Here is a 16372-nt window from a genome sequence, read left to right on the forward strand (position 1 = left end):
ATGGCGTGTTCCCCAAGAATGCATAAATAATGAGGTGGGTCTGGGACAATACGGTGTGGAAATCCGCCATCGCCGCCAGCGGGTAGGAGGCCATTTTGCCTACCTGCTCCTGCACTTAGAGCAAATCTGGGAAAATTCCGCCCATAACCTATAACTTCTTTCAAGAAAATTACTTCAGAAAAGTGCATACTTTACATAAAATGCATACACAAACACATCTTTGTACAGAGTTACGCTTAACTTACTTAAAGTACAAAATGTCATGGTTCATGTTTTTGCCAATTTTTATACGAAACAAGATTAGGCTTCATTGGATTGGAAGTCATGGGACTTACAAACCACAAGTCTTGGCCTTTTCTGTGAATGCTCAATGGGTTCAGCTGCGAAGAATATTTAGCTACAGTTTGGAGCCAAAATTAAGAAGGATGGTGTTTTCTTTGATTGACATTGAAAACAGCTATGTAGGATGAGGCAAAGAACTTACAGGGAAGAAAAATGATCAGCCAAGCCCAACTCACTAATACATGACAAAAACAAAAATATCTGGAAAAACTCAGCAGGTCTGGCAGCATCTGCGGAGAGGAACACAGTAAACGTTTCGAGTCTGAATGACGCTTCAACTAAGTAAAAGTAAAAGTAATAGAAGAAAATTTACGTATTTTTAACAAAAACAGAATTACCTGGAAAAACTCAGCAGGTCTGGCAGCATCGGTGGAGAAGAAAAGAGTTGACATTTCGAGTCCTCATGACCCTTCAGCAGAACTGAGTGATAGTAGGAGGGGGTGAAATATAAGCTGGTTTAAGGTTGTGTGGGGGGGGGGGGGGATGTTGTGTGATGTTGTAGGACAAGCAAGCAGTGATAGGAGCAGATAATCAGAAGATGGCACAGACAAAATAACAAAGAGGTGTTGAAGGTGGTGATATTATCTAAACAAATGTGCTAATTAAGAATGAATGGGAGGACACCCAAGGTACAACACTAGTGGGGGTGGGGTGGAAAGGCTAACAGAGTGTAAAAGGTATAAAGTAAAAATAATGGAAATAGATGGGAAAAGAAAAATCTATATAAATTATTGGAAAAAACAAAAGGAATGGTGAAGAAACGGAAAGGGGATGGGGATGGAGGAGGGAGTTCAAGATCTAAAGTTGCTGAATTCAATATTCAGTCCGGAAGGCTGTAAAGTGCCTAGTTGGAAGATGAGGTGCTGTTCCTCCAGTTTGCGTTGGGCTTCACTGGAACAATGCAGCAAGCCAAGGACAGACATGTGGGCAAGAGAGCAAGGTGGAGTGTTAAAATGGCAAGCGACAGGGAGGTTTGGGTCATTCTTGCGGACAGACCGCAGGTGTTCTGCAAAGCGGACGCCCAGTTTACGTTTGGTCTCTCCAATGTAGAGGAGACTGCATTGGGAGCAACGAATGCAGTAGACTAAGTTAGGGGAAATGCAAGTGAAATGCTGTTTCACTTGAAAGGAGTGTTTGGGCCCTTGGACAGTGAGGAGAGAGGAAGTGAAGGGGCAGGTGTTGCATCTTTTGTGTGGGCATGGGGAGGTGCCATAGGTGGGGGTTGAGGAGTAGGGGATGATGGAGGAGTGGATCAGGGTGTCCTGGAGGGAACGATCCCTACGGAATGCCGACAGGGGGGGTGAAGGGAAGATGTGTTCGGTGGTGGCATCATGCTGGAGTTGGCGGAAATGGCGGAGGATGATCCTTTGAATGCGGAGGCTGGTGGGGTGATAAGTGAGGACAAGGGGGACCCTATCATGTTTCTGGGAGGGAGGAGAAGGCGTGATGGCGGATGCGCGGGAGATGGGCCGGACCCGGTTGACAGCCCTGTCAACGACCGTGGGTGGAAAACCTCGGTTAAGGAAGAAGGAGGACATGTCAGAGGAACTGTTTTTGAAGGTAGCATCATCAGAACAGATGCGACGGAGGCGAAGGAACTGAGAGAATGGGATGGAGTCATTACAGGAAGCAGGGTGTGAGGAGCTGTAGTCGAGGTAGCTGTGGGAGTCGGTAGGCTTGTAATGGGTATTGGTTGACAGTTTATCACCAGAAATTGGGACAGAGAGGTCAAGGAAGGGAAGTGTCAGAGATGGATCATGTGAAAATAATGGAGGGGTGGAAATTGGAAGCAAAATTAATAAATTTTTCCAAGTCCCGACGAGAGCATGAAGCAGCACCGAAGTAATCATCGATGTACTGGAGAAAGAGTTGTGGGAAGGGGCCGGAGTAGGACTGGAACAAGGAATGTTCCACATACCCCATAAAGAGTCAGGCATAGCTGGGGCCCATGCGGGTACCCATAGCCACACCTTTTATTTGGAGGAAGTGAGAGGAGTTAAAGGAGAAATTGTTCAGTGTGAGAACAAGTTCAGCCAGACGGAGGAGAGTAGTGGTGGATGGGGATTGTTCAGGCCTCTGTTCGAGGAAGAAGCTAAGGGCCCTCAGACCATCCTGTTGGGGGATGGAGGTGTAGAGGGATTGGACGTCCATGGTGAAGAGGAAGCGGTTGGGGCCAGGGAACTAGAAATTGTTGATGTGACGTAAAGTGTCAGAGGAATCATGGATGTAGGTGGGAAGGGACTGGGCAAGGGGAGAGAGAAGGGAGTCAAGATAATGAGAAATGAGTTCCGTGGGGCAGGAACAGGCTAACACAATTGGTCTGCCGGGACAGTTCTGTTTGTGGATTTTGGGTAGGAGGTAGAAGCGTACTTATTTTTACTTAGTTCTGTTGAAGGGTCATTCGGACTCGAAACATTAACTGTGTTCCTCTCCGCAGATGCTGCCAGACCTGCTGAGTTTTTCCAGGTATTTTTGTTTTTGTTTTGGGTTTCCAGCATCCGCAGTTTTCTGCTTTTATTTCACTAATACATGATCCCACCCATGTACTCCAATTTGACAGAGGCACCTAACAAAGGATCGGGCCCCCTCCCTAAGACAATTCCCATGGATTTAAAACTATGTACAGGTAATCCCAACGGGTGTGGGTTTGGGTTGTTTTATTGCTTTCTTACATTAGGATTGTTACTTCCACCTCTAAATGTTCAACTGGGAAAAACTCAAGATGGTAATGGCAGCTCCACCTAACATTAAAAAGCTTCTGCAATAATTTTACTGATTCAACTTTAATTAGTGGTGGCTGTTTCTGATCGCCCTTTTTGTTTTGTGGGTTTCTTTCCCAGCTTAAATTTAGCATGATGGCTTTCAGTTGTTATTAGAATGATGCCTACCTGCTCGATTGAGATTTATTGCTGCTTATATGAGGCAGTCAGCAAGAATTTTACATATATAGTGTGACATTGAAGCGTGATGATAGGAAGTGTTACAGATACTTTTGGATCTCATTTAGCATTGCTTCATGTTCTGCTCATTTATCAGATGTGGAGAGCTATACAATATAATAAAAAATGTACTATTTTTGTGGTGCAGTGGTGAAAATACCCAGCACCTGAAATGATGGTGAGATTTTCACTCTGTCCCTGTCATTGCCCTGTCAAAGCCCACCTCAAATCCTTCCTGTTCACAGGTCATCAGGTCAGAATGTGGACGTAAATCGGGTATGCAACTAAATGGTCAACAAAGAATAGGTGACCAGTTCTACCTTATAGCCCCTGATGAGTTTGTTCCCTGTCTATAGTTGGCTTCTGGTTTATAAAAAATGTCACCCTCATTCCCAGGATTACAACTACAAATTAAAGGCATTTTTACCTTTCCAAAATTTCACAAATTCTGCAATGTTGTCAACTGACGATGATAAGGGAAGGAGTCGGTCAGTGCAGGTTAGCTGTGGATAGCAAAAAAAAAATCAAGGACCTGAATCTTATGCAACAGAACAGGACACGTATGTAATTATGGATTCAAATAAAATAGGTTCAATTCAGCAGGTTTTGCATTTATTTTTGCTGAAACTGACTTGAAATTGCCAAGTAACAGGAAACATATAGTTGCTTGTGAAATTAAATCAGTGCTTTGCTGAATTTCAGGAAGGTTTGTTGCTGATGTAGATCTTGTTATTTTTATAGTGATGATCTTATTGTATGAGCAAAGCAGGCAAAGGCAAGTGAGTTGCTGCAAGTGAATGCCTGGGCAATGAAAAGAGCTGGTAGAGCAATTTTATCAGCAGTTAGATGGTACACCATGGGGGTCTTGGGGCACGACCCCACCCAGAATATTTTTTGTTTTGACACTTCATTTCGTCTTTTTAAAAATATATTGCAGTTGGAAAGATTATATTCTTCACCACCAAGCTGAATTAAAAAGTATTAACAGCAACTCTTGGAAGTTGTAGTAATCATTAGTAAGATCTTCATTTTTAAATCACTGTTGTCTATTATAATATGTGCAGTCTTTCTATAATGACTGATGGCTCCCAAATTACTTTGGCCTGACGTGGAAATCAGGACCTGTGGGAAGTAAGGGGAGCTCAAGGCTGCAGTGTCACTGGTTGAATGGCTCACATATCAGATGTAAAAGGGGCCCAAGACGACCTCCATTTTGCTCCTCCCAATTCTGAAGTCAGCCTTTTATGTCGCCTTAAGATGGAGCTAAGAGGGATATTGGGCTGGATGTTACAGATGCAGACTGGGCATGTTCCCGCCACCCCTGGCTATGATGAAATACCTTGTGATGACATCCAATTGGCCATATGATGTCATCATGCCAGTCTCAGATATTATGGAAGCCGAGCGGAAGCAGAAATCGGAAGCCCACCCCCATTTTGAATTAACCAATTAACAAGTTATTGATTAAAGCAAAATACTGCGGATGCTGGAAATCTGAAATGAAAACAGAAAATGCCGGAAAAACTCAGCAAGTCTGGCAGCTTGTGTGGAGGGAGAAACAGAGCTAACGTTTCAAGCCTGTATGACTCTTCTTCAGAGCTATTGAGTTTGGTAAAGAGCCAATAGTCTGCAATTTTTCATTGCCCACTGCATTTTTTGGCCGCTGGATGGGAAAAATGTGTGGCAGTGCTTTACGGCAGGGATGAGGAGATGGCAAAAGGACAGAAAAAAAGGCCTGCCCCGGGGTTTTGAGCCTGACAGAAGTAGCAAGGAGTGGCTGAGAGGGCAGGGGCCTTACATTTGTAACCATGACCAACTCCCTGTTCAGGGCATCACCCTCTACCGCATCACCTCCCGGCCTCGACTCCTGATTGGGTGCAGAGGCCCCGCTTTCGCACTTGCTAATTGGCCACCTTCCCGCTGTCCGACGCTTGATTTCGCCGTGAGGGAGTGAACGGGTCACTCACTTTCCATTCCACCTCCCTCACCCCACGAAAAACTGTAAAATCCAACTCATTGTTACAAAAATAAGTTTTAGAACGAAGAAAGACTGGAAAGTAAACAGGGGCAAATCATTTACACTGGAACCAGTAATAACTCAGCCTGTTGTAGTTCTATATACCAACAGAATACTTACTACTCAGCTGGGAATAGTAGTTCAAAATTGTCAAATGGCAGTAAAAATCAGTTATACTGGCACCAATAAAACTGGAGTTGCATTTCAGGGTTGACAAGACCAGTTCGGACAAGTTTGACTTTTTTTTCCTTTTGGGAGTAGCGGGTACCCATCACTTTAAAAAAATCATTTCATACGTTTCCTCTGATTAGTTCTTAATCCTGCCCCTTGTTTTTCCTCTGACTAATCCTGCCTCCTCTCCTTATTGGTTTACTGGGCAAAGACGTACCAACAGAAAGAATCCCGAGCGTGGCGTTTTGCATCCCTCTGGTTTCGATTGAGAGAGTCTGGTGTGTTATTGCGCCTTGCTGTGCGGGTTTGCTGCTCGCTATGGATGGGCCGAATTCCAGCGCGGCTGCGTCTGTTTCATGTCCATTCTCCTTTGGAACTCGGCCTTAGTTACATTGTATCCGCTGGACTATTACATTGTACTCGCCGCGTTCCATTGCCTCCCTGAGCTCTGGCCAGCTCCCTCTCCGTCTCTCTCGCTGCTGCACTTTCCCCCCACCCCCCAAGTTATGAGACCTGGGAAATGATTTCCAGAACTGGCCTCTCCTCTCTCTCCCTCCTTCTGTCTCTCCTCGCCGTCCCCTGCTCCGGCACACTCTCTTCCGCCTGCACGGAAAAGCCATCTTCACCGGGTTGCTTCAATGTGACGAGACCTCCTGTCGTGCTGGGTGAGTGAACGAGCGGAGGAGGCTTGGTTTTGTTTATTTAAGGTGTGCAGCGGTACATTTGTTTTTAATAAGTCCATTGCTGGCTACTGTGATTAGTTTATTTTTTTAAGTGCCGGGCCTGCTGTTGAAGGAATCTTCTCTCCTTCGACTATGGTTTCCTTTTAACAGTACAGTGTGAAAAAAAAATCTTTTTTATAGGACTTTTGACAGCCTCCGCCTGACATTTTAACAATGAACTGTTCTCTGCCTGAACGCTGCTTCTTTTAACATCCACATAGATTCGGCTAATAATGTGAAGCGACTCTTTCGGTAGTCGTATCACTCCTTACTGTTGGTCAAACGCTTTTCCTTCAGCGAATCCACCGGACTCTAGTAAACAGCTGAGAATAAGCTGGGTGCTATGTTTATGGTACTTCACCGGCCTGTGCTGTTCGCGAGTTTTCATTTCGATTAAGAATATGCAGTGGTCGAGGAGAGGGGGAGCCTTGCACCGAGAAGAGGCCAGGATGTTTGAGTTTATACTTTCCACAGATAGGTATTTGTGTTCCTCACCTTCTCCATATATTTATGATGCCCCTGGACTTATGATGCCCATGTTAACCCTTCCATAGTGGTAGTTTAACACCAGTACTGATCGTTTTACTGTAGTTTTGGCTGGCATTAAGAAAGAACTTGTATAACCTCTTTCACAGACTTTCTGCCATGAAGTGCAGTCACTGTTGTAGGAAAACACAACGGTCAGAAGATGATTAAGGTAATTTGCAAAAGAAGTAATGGAAACAGAGGAAAAACTTTTTTACCCAGCAAGTGATTAGGGTCTGGAATACACTGCAAAAACAGAATTACCTGGAAAAACTCAGCAGGTCTGGCAGCATCGGCGGAGAAGAAAAGAGTTGACGTTTTGAGTCCTCATGACCCTTTGACAGAACTTAAGTTCGAGTCCAAGAAAGAGTTGAAATATAAGCTGATTTAAGGTGTGTGTGGGGGGCGGGGAGAGAGGGAGGTGGAGGGGGGGTGTGGTTGTAGGGACAAACAAGCAGTGATAGAAGCAGATCATCAAAAGATGTCAACAACAATAGAACAAAAGAACACATAGGTGTTAAAGTTGGTGATATCTAAACGAATGTGCTAATTAAGAATGGATGGTAGGGCACTCAAGGTATAGCTCTAGTGGGGGTGGGGAGAGCATAAAAGATTGAATTTTTTTTTTTTTAAAATAATGGAAATAGGTGGGAAAAGGAAAATCTATATAATTTATTGGGAAACAGAAAGGGGGTGGGGATGGGGGAGGGAGCTCACGACCTAAAGTTGTTGAATTCAATATTCAGTCCGGAAGGCTGTAAAGTGCTTAGTCGGAAGATGAGGTGTTGTCCCTCCAGTTTGCGTTGGGCTTCACTGGAACAATGCAGCAAGCCAAGGACAGACATGTGGGCAAGAGAGCAGGGTGGAGTGTTAAAATGGCAAGCGACAGGGAGGTTTGGGTCATTCTTGTGGACAGACCGCAGGTGTTCTGCAAAGCGGTCACCCAGTTTACGTTTGGTCTCTCCAATGTAGAGGAGACCACATTGGGAGCAACAAATGCAGTAGACTAAGTTGGGGGAAATGCAAGTGAAATGCTGCTTCACTTGAAAGGAGTGTTTGGGTCCTTGGACGGTGAGGAGAGAGGAAGTGAAGGGGCAGGTGTTGCATCTTTTGCGTGGACATCGGGTGGTGCCATAGGAGGGGGTTGAGGAGTAGGGGGTGATGGAGGAGTGGACCAGGGTGTCCCGGAGGGAGCGATCCCTACGGAATGTCGATAGGGGAGGTGAAGGGAAGATGTGTTTGGTGGTGGCATCATGCTGGAGTTGGCGGAAATGGCGGAGGATAATCCTTTGAATGCGGAGGCTGGTGGGGTGATAAGTAAGGACAAGGGGGACCCTATCATGTTTCTGGGAGGGAGGAGAAGGCGTGAGGGCAGATGCGCGGGAGATGGGCCGGACACGGTTGAGGGCCCTGTCAACGACCGTGGGTGGAAAACCTCGGTTAAGGAAGAAGGAGGACATGTCAGAGGAACTGTTTTTGAAGGTAGCATCATCGGAACAGATGCGACGGAGGCGAAGGAACTGAGAGAATGGGATGGAGTCCTTACAGGAAGCGGGGTGTGAGGAGCTATAGTCGAGATAGCTGTGGGAGTCGGTGGGTTTGTAATGGATATTGGTGGACAGTCTATCACCAGAGATTGAGACAGAGAGGTCAAGGAAGGGAAGGGAAGTGTCAGAGATGGACCATGTGAAAATGATGGAGGGGTGGAGATTGGAAGCAAAATTAATAAATTTTTCCAAGTCCCGACGAGAGCATGAAGCGGCACCGAAGTAATCATCGATGTACCGGAGAAAGAGTTGTGGAAGGGGGCCGGAGTAGGACTGGAACAAGGAATGTTCCACATACCCCATAAAGAGACAGGCATAGCTGGGGCCCATGCGGGTACCCATAGCCACACCTTTTATTTGGAGGAAGTGAGAGGAGTTGAAGGAGAAATTGTTCAGCGTGAGAACAAGTTCAGCCAGACGGAGGAGAGTAGTGGTGGATGGGGATTGTTCGGGCCTCTGTTCGAGGAAGAAGCTAAGGGCCCTCAGACCATCCTGGTGGGGGATGGAGGTGTAGAGGGATTGGACGTCCATGGTGAAGAGGAAGCAGTTGGGGCCAGGGAACTGGAAATTGTTGATGTGACGTAAGGTGTCAGAGGAATCATGGATGTAGGTGGGAAGGGACTGGACAAGAGGAGAGAGAAGGGAGTCAAGATAACGAGAAATGAGTTCTGTGGGGCAGGAGCAAGCTGAGACGATCGGTCTACCGGGGCAGTTCTGTTTGTGGATTTTGGGTAGGAGATAGAAGCGGGCCGTCCGAGGTTGGGCGACTATCAGGTTGGAAGCTGTGGGAGGGAAATCCCCAGAGGAGATGAGGTCAGTGACAGTCCTGGAAACAATGGCTTGATGTTCAGTGGTGGGGTCATGGTTCAGGGAGAGGTAGGAGGAAGTGTCTGCGAGTTGACGCTCAGCCTCCGCGAGGTAGAGGTCAGTGCGCCAGACAACAACAGCACCACCCTTGTCAGCGGGTTTGATGACAATGTCAGGGTTGGACCTGAGAGAATGGAGTGCAGTAAGTTGAGAGAGAGACAGGTTAGAATGGGTTAGAGGAGCAGAGAAATTGAGACGACTAATGTCGCGCCGACAGTTCTCAATGAAAAGATCAAGAGAAGGTAAGAATCCAGAGGGAGGGGTCCAGGTGGAGGGAGAATATTGGAGATGGGTAAAAGGATCCGTTGAACTGGGAGAGGACTCCTGCCCAAAGAAGTGAGCCCGGAGACGAAGACGGCGGAAGAAGAGTTCCGCATCATGCCAAGCCCGAAATTCATTGAGGTGAGGGCGTAAGGGTATGAAACTAAGTCCTTTGCTGAGCACTGAACGTTCAGCATTGGAGAGGGGAAAGTCAGGGGGTATAGTGAATACACGGCTGGGGTTGGGATTGGAAGATGGAGTGGGGACGGAGGGACAGGCAGGGGTGGAGGGTCCTAGATGGGTGTTGGTGTCGATGAGTTGTTGGAGCTTGCGTTCCTTAGCACTTGAGAGAAAGAGAAAAAGTTTCTTGTTGAGGCGTCGGATGAGCCGAAGGATAAAATGAAACTGGGGGCACGCGCAGCTTTGAAAAAGGGTACGGCGGTGCTGCTGGAGGGAGAGGTCGAGTGTGTTCATATGGCGGCGCATGGCACTGAGTGTGGATTTCAGAATGTGACGGGAACAGCAATCCGAGAAACGTTTTATGTCCCGGAGATATCTGTAATCCTGGGTGGGTTCGAAACATGAGGGGTGGAATTTCAGTTGAAATCCACGTGGGGTAAGTCGGACCTGCAGTCTGTCTGCAAGAATGACCCAAACCTCCCTGTCGCTTGCCATTTTAACACTCCACCCTGCTCTCTTGCCCACATGTCTGTCCTTGGCTTGCTGCATTGTTCCAGTGAAGCCCAACGCAAACTGGAGGAACAACACCTCATCTTCCGACTAGGCACTTTACAGCCTTCCGGACTGAATATTGAATTCAACAACTTTAGGTCGTGAGCTCCCTCCCCCATCCCCACCCCCTTTCTGTTTCCCCCTTCCTTTTTTTTTCAATAAGTTATATAGATTTTCCTTTTCCTACCTATTTCCATTATTTTAAAAAAAAAAAAATTTTTTTTAATCTTTTATGCTCTCCCCACCCCCACTAGAGCTGTACCTTAGTGCCCTACCATCCATTCTTAATTAGCACATTCGTTTAGATAATATCACCAACTAACTTTAACACCTTTGTGTTCTTTTGTTCTATTGTTGTTGACAACTTTTGATGATCTGCTTCTATCACTGCTTGTTTGTCCCTACAACCACACCCCCACTCCACTTCTCTCTCTCTCTCTCTCTCTCCGCCCCCCACACACACACCTTAAACCAGCTTATATTTCATCTCAAGTTCTGTCGAAGGGTCATGAGGACTCGAAACGTCAACTCTTTTCTTCTCCGACGATGCTGCCAGACCTGCTGAGTTTTTCCAGGTAATTTTGTTTTTGTTTTGGATTTCCAGCATCCACAGTTTTTTTGTTTTTATCTCTGGAATACACTGCCTGAGTGTGGTGGAGGCAGGTTCATTCATAGCTTTCAAAAGAGAAGTGGATGATGATTGAAAGAGGAAGAAGGTTGTGGGTTGAATTTGCAGTCTAAGGTGATAGTGTAAAATTTGCAAATTTTTTAAAAATTCATTCATCGGATGTGGGCTTTGCTGGCTGGGCCAGCATTTATTGCCCATCCCTAGTTGCCCTTGAGAAGGCGGTGGTGAGCCACCTTCTTGAACCGCTGCAGTCCATGTGGTGTAGGTACACACACACACACACACACACACACACACCGCTGTTAGGGAGGGAGTTCCAGGATTTTGACCCAGTGACATGAAGGAACGGCAATATATTTCCAAGTCAGGATGGTGAGTGACTTGGAGGGGAACTTCCAGGTGGTGGTGTTCCCATCTATCTGCTGTTCAACTGTCCGTTAAACACCTTCCCCCCTTTTCATTCCCAGACATCAATGTAAATCCAAATCCAAAGGAATTTATATCGCACACTTTACACTTTCTGAAACATCAAAATGACCCCTCAGGACTATGTAATCTAGTATCGGTACTTCAGTACAGGACTGAGGTGGTGCTGCATTGATACATGAGCCACTTTTCAGACGAGATGTTAAATTGTCAGATAAAAACAAAAAACTGCGGATGCTGGAAATCCAAAACAAAAACAGAATTACCTGGAAAAACTCAGCAGGTCTGGCAGCATCGGCGGAGAAGAAAAGAGTTGACGTTTCGAGTCCTCAAGACCCTTCAACAGAACTGGAAAAGGGTCATGAGGACTCGAAACGTCAACTCTCTTCTTCTCCGCCGATGCTGCCAGACTTGCTGAGTTTTTCCAGGTAATTCTGTTTTTGTTAAATTGTCAGCCCTGGTGGCTCAAAAGATCATAAGAAATAGGAACAGGAGTAGGCTATTTGGGCCCTTGAGTCTGCTTCACCATTCAGCAGCAACATGGTTGATCTGATTGTGGCCTCAACTCCCCTTTACTGCTTGGCCCCCATAACCTTGACTTCCTTGTAGATCAAAAATCTGTCTAACGCAGCCTTGAATATATTCAATGAACCAGCCTCCACTGCTCTGAGGAAGAGAATTCCAAAGACTTAACGACCCTCTGAGAGAAAGGAAAAATCATCCTCATCTGTCTTAAATGGGAGATGCCTTATTTTTAAACTGTGCTCCCTAGTTCCAGACTCCCACAATGAGGAGAAACATTGTCTCAGCATCTACTCTGCCAAGCCCCCTCAGAATCTTATGTTTCAATAAGATCATCTCTCATTCTTCTAATCTCCAAAGAATATAGGCCCAACCTGCTCAACCTTTCCTTTATAAGACAAGCCCCCTCACTCCAGAAATAAGCCTACGTGAACCTGCTCTGAACTGCTTCCAATGCAAGTATGTCTGTCCTTAAGTAAGAAGACCAAAACTGTGCACAGGACTCTACGTGCAGTCTAACCAAAGCTCTGTACAGCTGTAGCAAAACTTCCCCACTTTTATTCTCCATCTCCCTTGCAATAAAGACCAATATTCCTTTTGCCGCCTTAATTATTTGTTCAGATAGATGTTGACACTTTTCAGGGAACAGCAATGAGTTCTGCTGGTTGTGTAGGCAAAATTCCTCCTTCAGTTCGTGCCATAGAGAAAAGAGTACCTGATCAATCATCAAAGCTCCTGTTTGTGGGACCTGGAGCACACACTGACTGCCTGACTTGCCTATGATGCAGGAGTAACTACACTTCAGAAGTAGTTCATTGGTTGTACAACACTCTGTCATGTCCTCAGAATGTGATGAATAATTAAATAAATTGGAAGTTCTTTGCACAGATTTAATGGGGGTAACTGAGGAAGGGCAGTTGCAATGGTTTGTGTTGATCAATTAATTCATTCCTGACCCCTAATATATATAGTTGCAAGGTGGAATAATGTTCAGTCTGGTATCAGTGCCTTAGCTTTGGAACTGAACTGTTTCCAGGAACTGTTGGAAAAGCCTTGTCAGGTGAAGCTGTTGGAGCTTGTGACTACGCTTCATGTGATGTGCTGTTATTTGTATTGCCATGTGCTATATTTAAGTGCCAGTAAGCAGTGGGAAAGGCTGTTTATTTTTGCTGTTGATTTTATTATTAACTAGCTTCATTTGCCTTTCTGCTTTACTGATGTTTCCTAATATTTGCTATTGTTTGAAAATGTTATGCTTTGCTTAACTCTGCAGTCAGCAGGTTGAGGAATGTCAGTGCTTGTAGTTAAAATATTTTTTCTACATGGCGTCTGTTAGCAGTATCAATCACTCCTGCATTATACACCAGATAAAACTCATTCTGCATTCCTTCACTCAAAGGGTAGTGGAAATTTACAAATCTCTGTTCCAAAAAGGGCTAGGTCAATTAGAAAATTTCAGAATTGTGACAGAATTTTATTAGAAGAGGGTATTGGGGATTATAGGGAGCCAATGTGGGTAGATCGAGATAGGATACAGCCATAATCTCATTGAATCATGGAACCAGCTCGAGCGACTGAATGCCCTGCCCCTGTACTTACGCTCCTATAATGTACCTTAAACCTCTAATGAAGAGCCTTCCCACTGTGTCAGTCTCTCTTTTTCCAGCCACTTCGTGTCCTTGCTGGATGAGATTAGGAATCGGTATGCCCAATTCTGTGCTGTAGTCTGATGCCCACTAGGAATTCAATTAAGGCTGATGTAAAGCGGTTGAAATATCAGAAACCTCAAGACATGATTGGGAGGTTAGGAGCAAGAACAGAACTTGGGCAAAGCCTTTTAACCCAATGGGTGATAGAATTGTGAAATAAGTTATGAATGCAAGCTATTGAAGGGGATTGGGAGAATTGAGTGGGTATTTTAAAGACTGAATTGACGTAGGTGGGGTTGTTCCAAGTAAAGCAGAGAGAGAGAGACTTATTGAACCTATGAAGTCCAAATCTATAAATCCAAATTCCTGTTATGATCAGGAAACTGATGCCACATTCTCAGCCACTTGTAGCATCAGTTTCTTTAAAATTATTTTTTCACAACTGCCTCAATGGCTCAGCTCAGCCATCCAGATGGGAAAGGTCCCGGGCCTGATTCCCATCCGGATAGGAAAGGCCCCGGGCCTGATGCACGCCCAATATAGGACTATCTGATCTCCGTCAGATGCTTTCAAAGTGCTACAAAGGGCTTCCATGCCCTGACCATGAGAGGCCAGTGATAGTAGGTCCTCTGTCTTTACAAGGTTGAAAACTGAATCATTAACTGTCTTGGTTTTCAGAAGTGGAAAAGGGCAGCCCCAAAATCAGAGAGGTGGTTGCTCTTTAAACCTGTCTTTGTTTAAACAATAAGTCAAGGAAGCTGGTTTCTTGAAGCTATCAAACGTATCATTATTTTTTATGTAAGGATTTGTCTTGCTTTAGTATCACAAACACACACGTGCGTGTGCACACAAAATTTGTGTGTCTTCCTGTAACAGTTTCTCTGTTTATCACCCATTCCTCGCATCCTCCCACGTGGAGCATTCCCAATAAGGTAAACAAATTAACAAACTAATATATGTAAATGGGTATGATATGATTTCAATTACGGAGATATAGCTGCAGTGTGACCAAAGCTGAGAACTAAATATCCAAGGGTACTCAATATTTAGGAAGGACAGGGAAAAAGAGGTGGCATGGCATTGTTAGTTAAGGATAAAATTAGTGCAATAATGAGAGAGGATATTGGCTCAGAAAATCTAGATGTAGAATCAGTCTGGGTCCAAGAAGCAACAAGGGCCAGAAGATAATGGGAGTTGTCCATAGACCTCCAAACAGTAGTGGTAAGGTCAGGGATGACATTAAACAGGAAGTTAGAGGTGCTTGTAACAAGGGTGCTATAGTAATCGTGGGTGGCTTTAATTACATATCTACTGGGCAAACTAAATTAGCAATAATACTGTGGCAGATGAATTCTTGGAGTATGTATGAGATGGTTTCTTAGACCAGTATATCAAGGAACCAATTAGGAACCAGCCATCCTAGATTTGGTATTGTGCAATGAGAACGTGTTAATTAATAATCTTGTTATGCGGGGTCCTTTGGGGAACAGTGATCAAAGTGCGATAGAATCCTTCATTGGGATGGAAATTGAAGTGGTCCGGTCAAAAACTAGGGTCCTAAGCAAAGGAAACTGAAGATATGAGGTGTCAGTTGGCTAAGGTAGATTGGGGAACTTGATTAAAAGTCATGACAGTGGTTAGGAAATGGCTAAAATTTAAGGAAGGAAAGTATGTATTGCAGAAGTTATACATTACTTTCTGGCACAAGAACACAAAAGGAAAAGCAGCCCAACCATGACTAACAAAAAAAATTAGTGATAGTATTTGATCCAAAGAGGGGTCATATAAAGTTGCTCGAAAAAGTAGCAAGCCTGAGGGTTGGGAGCAGTTTAGAATTCAGCAAAGGAGGACCAGGAGATTGATTAAAAGGGGAAAAATAGAGTCTGAGAGTAAACTTGCAAGGGACATAAAAGAGGATTGTAAAAGCTTCTATAAGTCATAGAGTTTTGCAGCACAGAAAGAGCCCTTCGGTCCATCATGTCCGTGCTGGTCATCAAGCCCCTATCTACTCTAATCCCATTTTCCAGCACTTGGCCCGTAGTCTTGTATGCTATGGCGTTTCAAGTGTTCATCTAAATACTTCTTAAATGTTGTGAGGGTCCCTGCCTCTACCGTCCTTTCAGACAGAAAGTTCCAGATATTCCCATCCTCTGAGTGATTAAAAACTTTCCTCAAATCCCCTCTAAACTTCCTGCCCCTTACCTTAAATCAATGTCCCTGGTTATTGACCACTCCACTAAGAGGAAATGTTTCTTTCTATATAACCTATCCATGCCCTTCATAATTTTGTACACCTCAAATCCGGTCCCCCTCAGCCATCTTTGCTCTAAGGAAAACTACCAACTACCCCAGCCTATCTAGTCTCTCTTCATAGTGGAAACACTTCAGCCTGGGTAGCATCCTGGTAAATTTCTGCACCCTCTCCAGTGCAATCACATCCTTCCTAGTGTGGTGACCAGAACTGCACATACTACTCCACATGTGGCCTAATTAACGCTTTATACAGCTCCAACATAACCTCCTTGTTCTTGTATTCAATGCCTCGGCTAATGCCTTAGCTAACAAAGGCAAGTATCCCATATGCTGCCTTAACTACCTTAGCTACCTGTCCTGCTACCTTCAAGGATCTATGGACATGCACACCCTCTGATCCTCTGTGCTTCCTAGGGTCCTACCATTCATTGTGTACTCCCTTGCCTTGTTCATCCTCCCAAATGCTTCACCTAACACTTTTCAGGATTAAATTCATTTGCCTCTGTTCTGCCCATCTAACCAACCCGTCTATATTGTCGTGTAATCTAAGGCTTTCCTCCTCACTATTTGCCACACCGCCAATTTTCGTGTCATCTGCGAACTTACTGATCATACCTCCTCCATTCATGCCTAGATGATTAATGTACACTACAAACAGCATATAGGGCATTGGTGAAACCACATCTCGAATAATGTGAGAGGTTTCGGCCTCCTTATTTAAGGAAGGATGTAAATGCATTGGAGGCGGTTCAAAGGAGGTTTACTAGATTG

The 16372-nt window shown here is 44.9% G+C and overlaps 2 protein-coding genes across 5 annotated transcripts in view; one reads left to right on the plus strand and one right to left on the minus strand.

Moving 5' to 3' along the window:
* ano10b (anoctamin 10b) overlaps positions 1 to 5600 on the minus strand; it is a 130412-nt gene extending 124812 nt beyond the window's left edge. Inside the window, exons 1-2 of one of the 4 annotated variants that reach the window (XM_041191744.1) lie at positions 5419 to 5600; positions 3709 to 3784 (exon numbers count right to left, since the gene is read on the minus strand). The gene's annotated coding sequence lies outside the window, so the exon portion shown is untranslated. The remainder of the gene's footprint in view (positions 1 to 3708; positions 3785 to 5418) is intronic. The other 3 variants (XM_041191739.1, XM_041191742.1, XM_041191740.1) reach the window with 3 other exon arrangements.
* A 61-nt stretch (positions 5601 to 5661) lies between these two features.
* pla2g15 (phospholipase A2, group XV) overlaps positions 5662 to 16372 on the plus strand; it is a 41124-nt gene continuing 30413 nt past the window's right edge. Inside the window, exon 1 of the mRNA XM_041191745.1 lies at positions 5662 to 6134. Within this exon, the coding sequence (XP_041047679.1) occupies positions 5990 to 6134 (145 nt within the window). The 5' untranslated portion in view covers positions 5662 to 5989. The remainder of the gene's footprint in view (positions 6135 to 16372) is intronic.

This window comes from Carcharodon carcharias, chromosome 7 (genome assembly GCF_017639515.1).
Source record: "Carcharodon carcharias isolate sCarCar2 chromosome 7, sCarCar2.pri, whole genome shotgun sequence".
Lineage (NCBI taxonomy): Eukaryota > Metazoa > Chordata > Chondrichthyes > Lamniformes > Lamnidae > Carcharodon > Carcharodon carcharias.